Source organism: Myxine glutinosa, chromosome 11 (genome assembly GCF_964187855.1).
Source record: "Myxine glutinosa chromosome 11, kmMyxGlut1.1, whole genome shotgun sequence".
In the NCBI taxonomy this organism is placed as follows: Eukaryota; Metazoa; Chordata; class Myxini; order Myxiniformes; family Myxinidae; genus Myxine; species Myxine glutinosa.
The window spans coordinates 109,472,247-109,487,863 of NC_136271.1; the positions used below are offsets into that span (position 1 = coordinate 109,472,247).

The 15,617-nt window shown below is 47.0% G+C and overlaps 1 protein-coding gene across 2 annotated transcripts in view; it reads right to left on the reverse strand.

Annotated features, from left to right (window-relative positions):
- Positions 1-15,617, reverse strand: part of LOC137437004 (filamin-C) — a 280,189-nt gene that overhangs the window by 150,931 nt on the left and 113,641 nt on the right. For both annotated transcript variants that reach the window (XM_068131290.2, XM_068131289.2), the window contains exons 14-15: positions 15,044-15,157; positions 4,644-4,787 (exon numbers count right to left, since the gene is read on the reverse strand). In XM_068131290.2, the coding sequence (XP_067987391.2) occupies positions 4,644-4,787; positions 15,044-15,157 (258 nt within the window). The remainder of the gene's footprint in view (positions 1-4,643; positions 4,788-15,043; positions 15,158-15,617) is intronic.

Sequence of the window (15,617 nt, forward strand, 5' to 3'; positions counted from 1 at the left end):
CCGTGCCAGACAGATGACCACAAATTTGTTTGGCCTTTTGGAGAATGAGAGGTCCACTCAAATGCATATTCTTCTGCGTGTTGTCCTTGATCCATATGATGAGAGCCTTCTCCATCCTTTCTATGTGGACATCCCGGACATGGGTGACCACCTTCGTACTTGATACAGCGCTCGCTGAAACACTCTCATGAATTGCCTTCTCGTTCTTCTGTATGTAGCGAACGGTGGATTCGTTGACGCCATAATGCCTGCCCACATATACCGCACTCTCTCCTCTCAAAAGCCGGTCCAGCAGCTCCACTTTCTGGCTCATGCTCATCGCTTTCTTCTGCCTCTTGGTATTTGACACAACTCCGGCACTGGTCTTGCGCTTGGGTGCCATAATTGAATGATGAGTAAAGCGAGAGTCAAAAACGCAGGTCAAAGCAACGGGACGAGAAGGATGATTGAGACCCAAGACACTGTCTGTATATGTAGGAATGCAAGCATTGTGGGTAGCATTGGGAGGGGTGAATACTCTGCCCATTGTTTGTGGGGTATGTTATCAGATGATGCTGTATTGAGCCTATCTGCTAATTTCAATAACATATTTAATGAAGCATTTGCATTCTATAATTTGCGGGTTGAAATGTTTACATAGCTAGTGGAACATCCCCCGAAGCGTTTTCATTGTGCAAGATCTTTGATGATGCTTTACCATCTATCTATAATTCCAGTAATCTCTGTGTGTGTGTCTGTGTGTGTGTCTGTATGCGACCGCTGTTTCTCGACAACTACCGGTCCGATATACTTGAAACTTGCCAGGTATATTGCTGGGGACCCGAGGATGTGCCTTTTCAAGGTTTTAAATTAATCGGACAAGTAGTTACCGAGCTATGGCGATTTCTTTACCAAACTCCGCAAGCCGTTCGCTTTGGACCAAACCATTTCATGTAAATAGAGGGGGGGGGGGGATTGTCACCGTACTCACAAGCCGTTCGCTTTGGACCAAACCATTTCATGTAAATAGAGGGGGGGGATATAATTTTAGATATATATATAGTACGGGCATGCCCTAGTATATTACAAACTGTAAAAGATTTAATGAAGCGTTTGCATTCTATAATTTGTGAGGTTAACTTGTTTACACAGCTGGTGGGATATCCCGCGAAGCTCGCTTATAGTGCGGCTAAAATTCGCGGCCACAAAAGCCATGAAAACCAAAGCACACATCAGTGAATGTAAAAGCAGATAATGCTTCTACACGGCTCGTAGAAGATGTTTTTTGTACATGTCCAGCTGCTTTATGCATGACTAGTGAAAGATGGGTTTTATAAATACCGTTTGTCAAGCTAACAGCTCGCAAATTTTATTTTTTTTGCCCCCCTGAAAAACCGCAAATTGACCGAACACGGCCGCGAATAGAAAAAAACCCCGCAAATTCACAGAACATGGCCGCGAATAGAAAAAAAACCCGCAAATTCACAGAACACGGCTGCGAATAGAAAAAAAAAAGTGCAAATTCACAGAACACAGCCGCGAACAGAAAAAAACCCTGCAAATTCACAGAACACGGCGGCGAACAGAAAAAAAACCTGCAAATTCACAGAACACAGCCACGAACAGAAAAAAACCCTGCAAATTCACAGAACACAGCCGCGAACAGAAAAAAAACCTGCAAATTCACAGAACACGGCGGCGAACAGAAAATAAAACCTGCAAATTCACAGAACACGGCCGCGAACAGAAATAAAACTGCGAATTCACAGAACACGGCGGCGAACAGAAAAAAAACCTGCAAATTCACAGAACACGGCCGCGAATAGAAAGAAAACCCGCAAATTCACAGAACACGGCTGCGAATAGAAAATAAACCTGCAAATTCACAGAACACGGCCGCGAACAGAAAAAAAACCTGCAAATTCACAGAACACGGCGGCGAACAGAAAAAAAACCTGCAAATTCACAGAACACGGCCGCGAACAGAAAAAAAACTGCGAATTCGCGGAACACAGCCGCGAATAGAGGAACAGATCACATTTTATCACCCGCAAATACGCGGAACTCGTGAATAGCGGAACCACAAATAGCAGGTCCCGACTGTATATATATTCTACTAACTTCCTCTCTGTCTCTCTCTTTTCCTGTTCTTTCCTTACCTTGCTTATTGCGCGAGTGTTGCCTTTTTACCCTCCGGTAGGCACAAGCCGGCAACTGTCAGTTCAACAGTTATTGTATATAACTGTCAGTTTGTTGCCTATTTACCCTCTGTCACCTTGCTCTTCTATGAGCCTTTATCTTGGATTGAAGAATAATGTAAAAAGACAAAGAACAGTAGGACACAATGGAAAATGATGCATATGAGGAATTTCTTTCACAGAAGGATTAGAGTGGGAAGACCTGCATGAATGGAAGGATGTGGAACGAGGGACGGTTTGAGGGGGGTGGGCGGGAAGGGGTGATGGGTGGGGGGAGGGGAAGGGGTGAGGGGGGGGGGAAGGGGTGAGGGGTGGGGGGGGAAGGGGTGAGGGGTGGGGGGGGGGAAGGGGTGAGGGAAGGGGTGAGGGGTGAGGGGAGTAGGGGGTGAGGGGTGGGGGGGGGAAGGGGTGAGGGGTGGGGGAGGGGGGGAGGGGTGAGGGGTCGGGAGGATGTGTAGAGATAAACCAAGCCAAATAATTACACATTAACTTTCATGTGGAAAAACAAAGTTATGGAACCACTGGCAGGATGAGTGAACAATTTGCATTCCAGCTGTATCACTCTCCGAAAACGGAATCCAAACAGTTGAATTATTATCAGAACTTTTGGGGGAACTGCTGCACCTGTCGAATTATCTTCTCGCAAACACTTGTATATGTCCCGGCAATAGTATATAATCTCCCAAATAACTTACTACATGATTAAATGTATTCACTTTAACCCTTTCTCCACACCTCCTCTGTAATTAAACACATTTCCTATTTTTTTCGTGAAGACTCCAACTTTCAGCCCTAACTGCCAGCAATTCATTGACCTCCTCCCCCTGTCAGGCCGTTATCCTTCACACGTCCATCATTTTGTGCTTTTGGCAACAAAGCAGGAAGCATGGAATGATGTTTGACAGGAATACCCTGTAAGCTGTAGCTGCTCAGTGTCAGAAGGAAAAACTTCACCAAGCGGTATATGCATCGTTGGTCTAGGGCCAAGATTCCCTTAAAAAAAAAACACTTTCATTTCTCAAGAGATCTGGTAGAAATCAAATGAGAATTTCATCAGATCCCATGCCGAGTGGTTTTTGAAAGGTTTCCAGCATCCATGGCACTATCACGGTTTTGGGTTGCTTTGGGTTGCACGGTTTTGGCTTTCACTCACTCACCGCAGGCAGGTAGGTGGTCTTTCTGTCTTCTACCGACTCCTCTCCGGCCTTGCACCCCCAGCTCTCTCTGTGCTCTGTCCCCCAAATATTCCTACAGGTCGCACAAGATCTGCCAGCAACCCTCTGATGGTTAAACTGCCGAAATCTCGGCTCTCTGCTCACCTTCACTCTTTCATTCCTCTTTTCTCCCGCCTCTGGAACAAACTCCCTCACTCCCTTCAATCCCACTCCTCCCTCCAGGTCTTTAAAACAGCTGTTCACCACCATCTCTTATCTTCCCCCATCCAAAACCTTGATCTTTTCTACCCCCGCTAATTCACCCCAGATCCACCTTGTTTGAAATTCCAACTTCTTTCCTGGAAGTCCTGGCAGTGTCCATATGTTTTATACCTCTCCCACCGCCCCCTTCCCACGCCCCCCCCCCCCAAAGCCCTCGCCCTCTCTCAGATCTCTCGATGTCTCCATGTCTCTCGGTCCCTGCTCTCAAATGTTGTGTTTGTGTCCTTCCCCCTCTCTCCCCATCTTGTCTACCGCTCCCTATGTTATATGTTTTATGTGTCGGTTTGTCTTTCTGTGTGATTAATGTTCGCTCTTTCACGAGCCTCGATCTTGTATACAAAAAAAAAAAAAAAAAAAAAGGGGTAAAACACCCTCAGGATCTATGATCGTTCTGATGTTCGTGAAATATCCGCACACAAGCCAAGTTACCGAGATAGTTGCCATGGCAACATAATTCAACCAATCACAGCCGTGATCTAATCAGGTTGCGATAACGTCATAAGAAATATGCAATATGGAAGCTAAATGCACAATATATATATATATATATATATATATATATATATATATATATGGAAGCTAAATGCACAAAAGTATAGATATATATATGGAAGCTAAATGTTCAATGTTTTTTGAAATATCGCGTACCCAATAGTACATAAACGGATGATCTGTCGGACGAGCTCATTCTAATGTTCCCGTCTCTGACCTTGTCAGAGGGGTAGGGGACAATAATGCAAATGTGAGGAGTGGTGTGGTGCTCGTGTATGTATGTGCACATACTTGTGATCCCCTTATTTTACATATGCCCCTCTCTTGTCTATTGGTGATGTGACCTGTCATTTATTACTCTTAATGAGTGTTTTTTCCTCCAATCAAGAATTCCCTCTCCCACTCCATTGCTTTTTTTCTTTTTATAAATTCTCACATTTCTCTATTTCTTTATACACTGTCCATAATGATTCAGCGAGCTGATGCAGAGATGACAACATTACAGTGATAGTGACAGCATCTCATATAATGTACCCACCCTGAAAGGACTCTGGGAAATGCTGGCTCCACCCCACGTGATCACAACTGTGTGTTTAATGGCTTTTTCTGGCACATATTGGCACAAATACATTCTGTCGTCTTGCTCATGTACAGTGACAACCAGGGGCTCGCCTTCCACGTCCTGCCATTGGGTCAAGAACAGCGGAGGTTAGACCCTTGCACACTCTTCCTCCTGGACACACAGCAAAGGTAGGTTAAAGCAGGATGTCGGAGAGAGAGGGCTGGGAAGTAACGGTTTGGTACTAAATATGCACTGCACAAGTTTGCTATTAATTACTGGAAAATCATACATATAAGCAATGAAACACGAAAGAGGCCGTGCATAGCACGATACTTGCGAAATAAAAATAAACAGTAGTTACCATGGAAATAGTAATTTGGCAATTTCGAAAATTTGACCTATCGAGTGTTTTACATTATTAATTGATATTTATGCAAAACCAATTCAGTGATCCAATATGAAAATTCTGCTCCAAGGAGAGTATGCACCCTCCGGTTGGCTGCAGCTTGCACATTACTTGCTGAAAAAGTATGGTCTATATATTGAAAGAAGACAATAGATGTGAGACAGAGATGTGAGAGATGCTCCGTATCAATAGATGCTTGTGTGGTGGGTGTCTAAAGGGATTTAATGGGTCGAATGGTCTACAAGTCGAAAGGGTATAAAGGATCTGAGAGGTTGCAGAGGTCCAAAGCATCTATATGGCGAGTCTATAAGGATCTTAAGGGGACTAAAGGGTATGTTCCAATAGTAATTAGGGTATATAGGGTCTTATGAGGACGATGAGTCCAAGGGTATAAAATGGTCTTGCAAGGTTTAAAATGGTCTTACAAGGTCTAAAGGAGTCTGAAGGGATCTAAAAAGTCTTAAGGGGTTGAAAGGGTTGAAAGGGCCAAGCGATCAAAGCGGTCTAAAGGCTCTGAAGGTGTAATGGTCTTAAGGGGTATAAAGGGTATTAAAAGGTCAAAAATGTCTTCCGGGTCGAAATGTCATCCGGGGTCTAAAAGGATAAAAGGTACATTGCAATAGTACGTACATGTAATTACATCCACCACAAAGGTGGTTGGAGGTTATGTTTTCACTCCTGTTTGCCTGTCTATTCGTTTGTCTGTTTGTCTGTGAGCAGGATATCTCAAAAGGTTATGGACGGATTCAGACGTAAATTGGTGGGTGAATTGGGTATGTGACAAGGACGAATTGGTTAGGTTTGGTGAAGATGCAGATCTGGAGATGAGATTTAAAAAAGTGATTCTTCACCATTGAGAGACAGAGCCAAAAACAATACAGCACATCTCAAAAAATTATAGATGGATTCGGACATAACTTGGTGGACAGGTTGAGTGTCTGACAAGGACGTATTGTATAGTTATTGGTGAAGCTATTGTTACAGACGCGGTTTTGGATGTTAGTTTACCGAGCGGTTTGGTATGACCGCGTCTGCACAGTTTACCCGATTCCACTCGAACGTTGGCCGAATCGCGCTATGCTAAATCAATGAAGGAAAGGACACAACGGCTGGGTTTAAATGACACGACACCAGGGGTACAGTTCTCAAGACCTCCGGAGGAGGTTATAATATTTGTATGCAGAACGTTTAGATTACACGGACAAGAGGTACAGCATAGGAAGGTGGGCACTTAAACACGGTCTTATATTAGCCCCGACAGACCACAGATAAACGGGACAAGACTGACTCACACAGGGATTGATGGCAAGGAAGGGCAGAATCGATGGCTCAAGGTGCACCTTGGCTCAGGGGCAGAATCGACCCGGTCCGGTCCAGAGATGCGGGAGGTCTCTCTCAGCGCTAGAAGGTGACGTTCTTTCTCCAAGCTGGGGGCGCATCTTACGTCACCTCCGGTAAGTCGCTGCGTATATCCAGCGGGGAGTGACACGCCCTCGGCTCGTTAGCTCCGCCCCAGATGGAATCGGCCCGCCGCTTCTTATTGGGTGCGGGGGGGTTACCGGGCTCCGCCCTTGACGAGGAGCTGACAGTCAGCCCCTGTGTGGTAACCCCGTTGGAGCACGTGGTCAATGGCGGCTAACCAAGCCGGAGTGAGGACGCGCACTCCCCGCGCCGCTGCCGCGCCGCCCCCCTCTGTTGTTGTAGTTGTTGTTGTTGTTGTAGTTTCATGAGGAAGAGATGCGGGGAGGTATTGGGAGGTCCTAAACTCACTACTGGTGCCATACAATCACATTCTGGTGCAACGAAGAGTCAGAATTAATGGAAACGAGTCCTTAACTGACATAGACTAAGAATAACTAGCAAGATGTCCTATAGTTGTCTACGTGAGATGTGGTGAACCTGGGCACGACATTTAATGGGGGGAAAAGGGGAAGGTCGGGTCTACAGAGTGTTGTTTACAGACAATGGGACTAGGGAATGGGGGATTGGGGATAGTTGGAGAGTATTGGGGAAATAGGGGAATATTTACAAGCGGATATGTATGGAGGCCAAATCCCATATCCGCAACATTGCACCCTTCTCTACCTCGGGGCGTCCCGACCCGATAAATCTTTACCTACGTTAGTGTGGCACTCAGATGTAGTTCCCTCTACTATTAACTCAACCCTGAGTGCGACAGTTTTACAGATGTTTACAAATGAGTAAATATGTCCCCCTGCGACGTTGCACCCTTCTCCTCACAGAAACACACCCACAGGATAACCGAATCGCGGAAAGAATTCTCAAACTAAACATACAGCCGGTAGGGAGCATTATTTACAAGACTACACTGATATTTACACTACGATCCAGGACCTGTTTTTGGAGGAACACATGCAGATGTTATGCATAGAGAGAGCACGCATGCCAGCATCGATACACCAACCCACGAGTGCTCTGTGGCCTTACGGCCTTTAATAATGTGCAGAGCACCCCTCCCAAGCACCAAAAGCACCACCCCATCACACAGTCAGCACCATCCGGTGCACCAATAAAGTGTTCAACAATCACCGGTGGTGTCGCAGCCGGCCGATGTTCTGCCGCTGGTCTTGCCTTCATGTGGTGCACTTGGCCTTCTGGCTTCTTTCAAAAGTAAAGAAAGGCGCCAACCGCGTCCATTTCTAAATTGTGGCCGTCAGGGGCCAACTATTAGTGGTTCACCTGTATGGCATAGGTGCCACGTTGACCCATAGGTCCATCCACGGGTGGTGCTTGGCCGCAAAAGAACTGCGGTCCATTGTGGGTGGCCACAAACATTGCGGTCCATATGGTGTATCGATCCAGGCAGCAAGCAGCGAAAGTACAGGCCCACAACTGCGGAGCCAGCACCTCTCTCTCCTCTCTCTCTGCCCCAAAGCCAGATCCTCGGAGGTGGGAGACAAAAGAACAAGACAAGTGAGTAAGGTGGTAAGGGCGCAAAAGTGCACGCAATATAAGGTAATGCACACTGGGGGCACATGGGAACCAGGTGAGACAGGTACGTTCCTACCGTACGCCCCTCCCCCACCAGGTAACCTACATTGCCCCTCCCTTACCCCTTACTGTATCCACAAAACACAACACTACCCATAAACATCTACTTTACAAATCAACAAACGTCCCTACTGTCTTCCCCGTTCCTCCCATAAACCAAATTCGTCTTCTCTCCCTCCTAACCAATCAAATTTGCCATTTCCAACTCTCATCACAATTTGCCATCTCCAACTCAACATCAAAATTTGCCATCACCAATTCATCATCAGTCCCTCCTAAGGAGGGAGAGATGGAATCACCCCAATGTCTCATCCACGTCGTGATGCGTCTCACCAATCCACCCAGCGATTCTTATTTCCTGCACACAGAACAAAGAAAACACAGGTGTGGAGTCATCATCACCACAGGTAAGTGGCTGCGTATGGTGCGACAGGTTCATCAATCCTAACTATTTCCTAAATGACTTTAACAACTTTACATTACCCGGGGTCTTTCTCCTGCCAAACCATTGGCCCTCTTACACTATGGGTTCGAAAAATCAATTCCCATTGACCAAACTGTGGTGCTTTTCAATTTGGGGTCTCACTCCCCCGATTCATCTCCCGGTGCCCTCGCACAATTTCTGGGCCGCGACGTGTAGCTCTCCCAGCAGGTCTACCCACCTGCACACCTCCACCACTGCAGTTGCCTCCGAGCTTACCTGCTCCTTACTCTAACCTAACTACTTGGGGAAGGCCCTCTGGCGCTCTCCCCACTCGGTGCCCTCTCTGGCACTGGGCTACCCGGGTCCGTCCTCCGGATCCTCGGGCCCCATCCACAACTCTACCGGCTCCCAGAGCCCACCTGCGGCCTCACCTGGCCGACATCCTCACAGTGGTGGAGTGCCCAAACCAACTACACACACTAACAGGCTACACGCCCAGCCATTTCCACAACACTAATGCACCCATCCACAATACCATTCTGCAACCGCACCACAAATGCCAATATCCAACCACAATTTACCTATACCCTCTACCTAACACTTACACTACCCGACCCGGGTACTCGTGAAAGGGGTCCACTCTTCCCCCATCCACACCTTCGCACCATGCACACCACTCCGTACCACTTACTCCATGTACTCCACACACCTGCACTTGCACACCTGTGCTCTCACTCTTGGTGCCGCCTGCACCCTTCTCTCCCCAAGCGCATTCGCGCTGATCCACAACACTCACTACTCATCCACTGCTCCACACACCTGTCCAACTCTCACACAGCATCATCTCATCTAACTACTCCCCTCTGAAACTTGTGCTTCCCAGTCGTCCCTTTAAACTATTGCGCTCCCACGTCATTATCATCCACACTAATCTACCTGCGTCCCCACTACAGGTATCAGTCACTAACTAACCTTAACGTTACCTAATGTCATCTCTAGTCCCTATCAATATAACCTAACCCACCCGGGCTAGTTTCCACTGCCATACACCCCATAAACTATTGCGCATTTGCCCCATTATGGGAAGGGTGGCAGGGATGCCACCCTTACCCACCGGGCTCATCGCTCCCTACCAATTTTGCACATCAAATTTCAACAAATCAAAAATTTGCCAATCACTGCCCATCATCTGCCAATCATTACTGCCAATCCTTTGCCAATCATCAAATTTTGTTTTTCTCTAATTTTGGGTCCAAAACACTAACCTCATCACACAGTCTACTCACCTAACGGTGCTCCGTCGCCTCTCGGTGCGCCAATTCCTGTCCAAAGCCCGGCTTCGTAAAGCCGAGCAATGAATGCGGGTTGTTTGGTGCCAGCGGCTGGATACGTCCCGCATTCGGTGCAGGGAAGGAGGTTTACCCGGGCCGAGATCCCATGCACCATCTCGGCACGGAGCCATCCCATGGCCCGATCTCGACCTGCCGGAATGCCTCAACAAAAAGTGGTCGCCATGACGACCCTTCCTATCCAGCTGCCCGCTCCGCCTAGTGGAGCACGGACGCGGCCGTTCAAAGCGAGGCCCGGCACGCACCGAGGGCCCGATTCGGCTAAAAGTCGACCTAACCGCTGCTCCGTTTAACGTCGATGCTTCACCTGCATGCTTACACCCCGCAGCCCGTTCCTTGCTCACACATCCAGCCGTCTCCATGCTCCTCGTACCTTTCCTTACACACCCAGGTACTCTCATTCCACTCACAGACTTGGTCACACACCTGACCACCGAACACCTTGGCACACATTCGTCGCTCGCACACCTCACCAACACACCTCTTCGCGCCCCCTCCTCGGTCACCTCCTCTGTGACAATCACAGGTGTGCTCTCACTCGCACACCCAACCACGTGCCTCACTACCAATTCCAGCGTGCATCCCCACACACGCTCTACCATTCCAGGTGTGCTTCCTTTCTCACCTGTCACAACCAACTCACGCTCCGTGTCACTCTTACTACTCTCACCTCCACTCTTGACAACGCACTCACCCTTACTCCCGACAGCGCACTCTTTCCTCATGCACCTGTCCGTTACACACCTTTCTCGCGCACACTCTTGCGCACACTCTCCTGTCACACCCTCTGTAACACTCACCACACCGCGCTTCCATGTGCTCCCTCGCACACGCGCTACGACCGACTCACTCTCGCCAGCACCCTCACTCCTTGGCACGCACTTTTTCCTCACACACCCCAGAGTCGGACTTTCTCGCACACCTCCTTTTTCGCACACCAGACCTGTCGCACACTTCACCAACGGCCTCTCACAAACACCCGGGTCCATCTCGACCCCCAAGCTTCTTAAATCACCTGGCGCATCATACGCACGACCATATTGGTCACCACTTACACCGGGTCCTCTTCCTCTTCGCTTTTTGCTCCATCACCTGCGAATCCCTCATCCGGTTAATGAGCACATCATCACGATCCGAACACAGACTTTGGACCAATTCTTTTACTTCCTCCTTTATCTCTTTCTTATCCTCTCTCCGTCGCTTCTTAATTTCGCTCACCCCTTCTTCCACTTCTTCTAATTTCTGCTTCACCTCTTTTATGTCCCGGTACGTCTCCTCAAGCTCGTCCTCTAAGGCTACCTTGACCGTTTCCATGTGCGTCCTCACCTGCCGGTCCTTCGTCTCCATTACCTCTATCACCTCGTCCAACCTCGTTGTCAGTCCCTCACGTACCATCTGACATTCCCTCTTCGTCGCTACCAAGTCATTTTTTAGGTCATTTTGTGTCGCTTTTAACCCTACTATTACCGCTGTGTTCTTCTTTACCTGGTCCGTTAGTTCTTTTTGTCCCTCTGTCAGTTGTTCTACTTCCTGCGTCAGGTCCTCTATGCCCCCTTGTAACTTTACAGTCCCCTTTCTCACCTCCTTCTCCATGCGCTCCTTACAGTGCCTCACCTCCTCGCGCACTCCTCCGACCTCCTCACTCACTCCTCTTCTGATCTCCTCTCCCATCACTTGCATCTCCTGCCCAGATGCCACCCTCATCTGCTCCATTTCCTCCCTGTGAGCATCCAGTTTGGTTTCTACCCCCATTCTAACCCCCTCTATCTGCTGCCCCATTTGTTTAACTTCCCTTTCCGCTTGGTCCCTCATGTCCCTCAATTTGCCTTCCATTCTGTTTTCTAACCCCTCTAACCCATTTCTCACTCCCTCTATCTGATTCTCCTGGGCAGCCATTCTATTTTCTACCCCCATTAACCCATTTCTCACCTCTTTTATCCCGTTGTCTAACCCCTCACCGGTACCCCTCGCTTCGTCCCTCATTACCCCCATTTGGCCCATAAGGGCCCCCATCATTCTGTTTTCCATTTCTTCATTATTCTTGTCCATAAGGGCCTTCATTTGCATTAAAAAAAGGTTCAAATCCACCGGTGGCGCTACTACGGTCGCGGGCGTGGACGCCGTGGCCATGTGCGAGGCGCCATTTTGCGCGCCCGTAACCTCGTGCGCGACGACGCTATTTTGCGACCCTGCCACCCTCACTGCTTCGCTCTCCTCTTGTCCCTCATTTTGGTCCTGGATCGACCCTGCCTCACTCTCCTCTACCGGAACCCAGCCATCTTGGTCTGCCATAGCGCGACTTTCAAAATTCGGGTTTTTTTTTTTTTTTTTTTTGTAAAACACAATCAAATTTCGCCGTTATAATTTCGAGCGCGTGAAACGCGCTCCGGATCGAATCCCACTCCTGACACCAAATGTTACAGACGTGGTTTTGGATGTTAGTTTACCGAGCGGTTTGGTATGACCGCGTCTGCACAGTTTACCCGATTCCACTCGAACGTTGGCCGAATCGCGCTATGCTAAATCAATGAAGGAAAGGACACAACGGCTGGGTTTAAATGACAAGACACCAGGGGTACAGTTCTCAAGACCTCCGGAGGAGGTTATAATATTTGTATGCAGAACGTTTAGATTACACGGACAAGAGGTACAGCATAGGAAGGTGGGCACTTAAACACGGTCTTATATTAGCCCCGACAGACCACAGATAAACGGGACAAGACTGACTCACACAGGGATTGATGGCAAGGAAGGGCAGAATCGATGGCTCAAGGTGCACCTTGGCTCAGGGGCAGAATCGACCCGGTCCGGTCCAGAGATGCGGGAGGTCTCTCTCAGCGCTAGAAGGTGACGTTCTTTCTCCAAGCTGGGGGCGCATCTCACGTCACCTCCGGTAAGTCGCTGCGTATATCCAGCGGGGAGTGACACGCCCTCGGCTCGTTAGCTCCGCCCCAGATGGAATCGGCCCGCCGCTTCTTATTGGGTGCGGGGGGGTTACCGGGCTCCGCCCTTGACGAGGAGCTGACAGTCAGCCCCTGTGTGGTAACCCCGTCGGAGCACGTGGTCAATGGCGGCTAACCAAGCCGGAGTGAGGACGCGCACTCCCCGCGCCGCTGCCGCGCCGCCCCCCTCTGTTGTTGTAGTTGTTGTTGTTGTTGTAGTTTCATGAGGAAGAGATGCGGGGAGGTATTGGGAGGTCCTAAACTCACTACTGGTGCCATACAATCACATTCTGGTGCAACGAAGAGTCAGAATTAATGGAAACGAGTCCTTAACTGACATAGACTAAGAATAACTAGCAAGATGTCCTATAGTTGTCTACGTGAGATGCGGTGAACCTGGGCACGACATTTAATGGGGGAAAAAGGGGAAGGTCGGTTCTACAGAGTGTTGTTTACAGACAATGGGACTAGGGAATGGGGGATTGGGGATAGTTGGGGAGTATTGGGGAAATAGGGGAATATTTACAAGCGGATATGGATGGAGGCCAAATCCCATATCCGCAACAATATGCATCCACATCCAGATACTATAATTCATTAAGTGATTCTTCACCATTGAGAGATGGGGCCAAAAAACAATGTACACCATGATATTTCAAAAAATTGTGGATGGGTTATGACTAAACTTGGTGGATGAGTTGGTTAGGCCACAAGAACAAGCTGATTCGATTTTGGTTCAGGTCCGAATCCAGATCTGGCCTATCATTGGGATACAAAATGTAAACTGTTCAGCCGGGCGGAGTTATGTGCTCCACCGAGAGACGTTCTACTTAGTACATGTGATTATGAGATATAGTCGTGGTCGAGTAATATGTAAATTAATAGATATACTCACAGGGGTGGACCGAGGCTTCACCTTCATGAGGCTTTATCGTACACCCATGTTTTTGGTTCACGAGTTGTCAAACAGAGTGACCACTATATTCGTCATGGGTGTGTGTCTGTCTGTCTGTCTGTCTGTCTGTCTGCAGCAAGTCTTTCAAGTCAATTTGATGAAAATTGAGGATTTTAGAAATTCGAAAAAAGTGGTTGACCTTTGGCCTATGTTGACCTTTTGGCCCATGTTAATCTCAAAAATAGTTGGTGGTTAAATTCAGTTGGCTGATATGAAAATCCCATTCAAATTCCAAATCAATCAGATGAAAATTGAGGATTTAAGAAATTTGAAATAGTTGTTGACCTTTGGTCTATGTTGACCTTTTTGCCAATGCTGATCTCAAAAACAGATGGTGGTTGAATTTAGTTAGCTGATATGTAAATCCCAATCAAATTTCAAGTGAATCGGATGAAAATTTAGGATTTTAGAAATTGTTGTTGACCTTTGGCCCATGTTGACCTTTTGGCCTATGCTGATCTCAAAAAATTGTGGTTGAATTCAGTTAGCTGATGTGAAAATCCTATTCAAATTCCAAATCAATTGGATGAAAATTGAGGATTTTAGAAATTCGAAAAAAGTGGTTGACCTTTGGCCTATGTTTACCTTTTGGCCTATGCTGATCTCAAAAACATATGATTTTGTAGGACCACGAACTCTACAATTTGTTGAAGTTTCGTGAAGATCGGTTTAAAATTGTGACCTGTAGGCAAGTATAAGTGAGCGGACAGACAAACACACAAACACACAAACAAACACACAAACCGGAGTGAGCAACATACTTGCAAAAATTTTTTTTTTTTTTGCTAAGTAATAACAGACCACACTTTCACAAGTAATACACTGCTCACAATAAGTTAGGGATATTGTGGGAGTGAGTGTATTTTTTTTTTATAGGGGTTAGGGTATTGAAATCAAGAATGCTGTGTTTTTTCACACTCATTAATAACCATAGAATAAGAACTTTTTTCAACATAATTAACACACAAAATCAACCACACCGAAGAACCTGCCAATATCCCTAACTTATTGTGAGTAGTGTACATGCATACCTGTCCCCTTTTTCAAACAAAGGCCATGGAGAGGATTTTCCTGCGCTTACAGTCACATAATCAGGTAAGTTAGTAAATTGGTATGTTCTTGGAAATTTCTTCATGAAGCTTTTCGTACACCTTGCAAGTGGTGTGTAACAGTGTTTTGCAAGTGGTGTCTTGCAAGTGGTGTGTAACATCATCCAAGGAAGTGGTTTTTGATCGACAAGAGAACTGGTAATGTTGAAGATGGAATTGGAATAGCGTGAGCTGCGTACCTGCATGAACACCTTGAGAGGTCCTTTTCCAGCTGCTTTAGTATCCACAGTAAACTGAGCAGGCATTTCCACAATGCATGAATTTGTCTCAATGCCTTCACCAAACGCTTGTACCTGGAAATGACACCATGCCACCATTATATGTCAAATTAATACAATCCCAATGTTCCCTTCAACTTAATTTCAGCACTGGGGAAAAAAGCGTTCATTCTAACAATAAAAGGTCTTGGACCCATTTGAGGTTCATTTGAGGTTCTGAAGGCCACAATATTATTGGGGACAGAATTGTACAATTTGTACACAAATCAAGGTGAAACAAAAGTCGGATTTGAAAAACTGATACGAGGTCTGATCTTTATTGGATTTAAAAAAATTATATCATTGTATAAGAAATGCAAAGAGTAAATAGAAAACACATCTTGAGTGAATTTCCTCCTAATTTCTAGGTATGCAGTGATCTGTTGACCATGTTTGGTTATGAAACATGCATGTGACATTGAGCACACGCCTTTGATTAAACTGAGATATCTACATACGGATATGTGGTGTGACATTTATGAGGGAAGTTAAAATT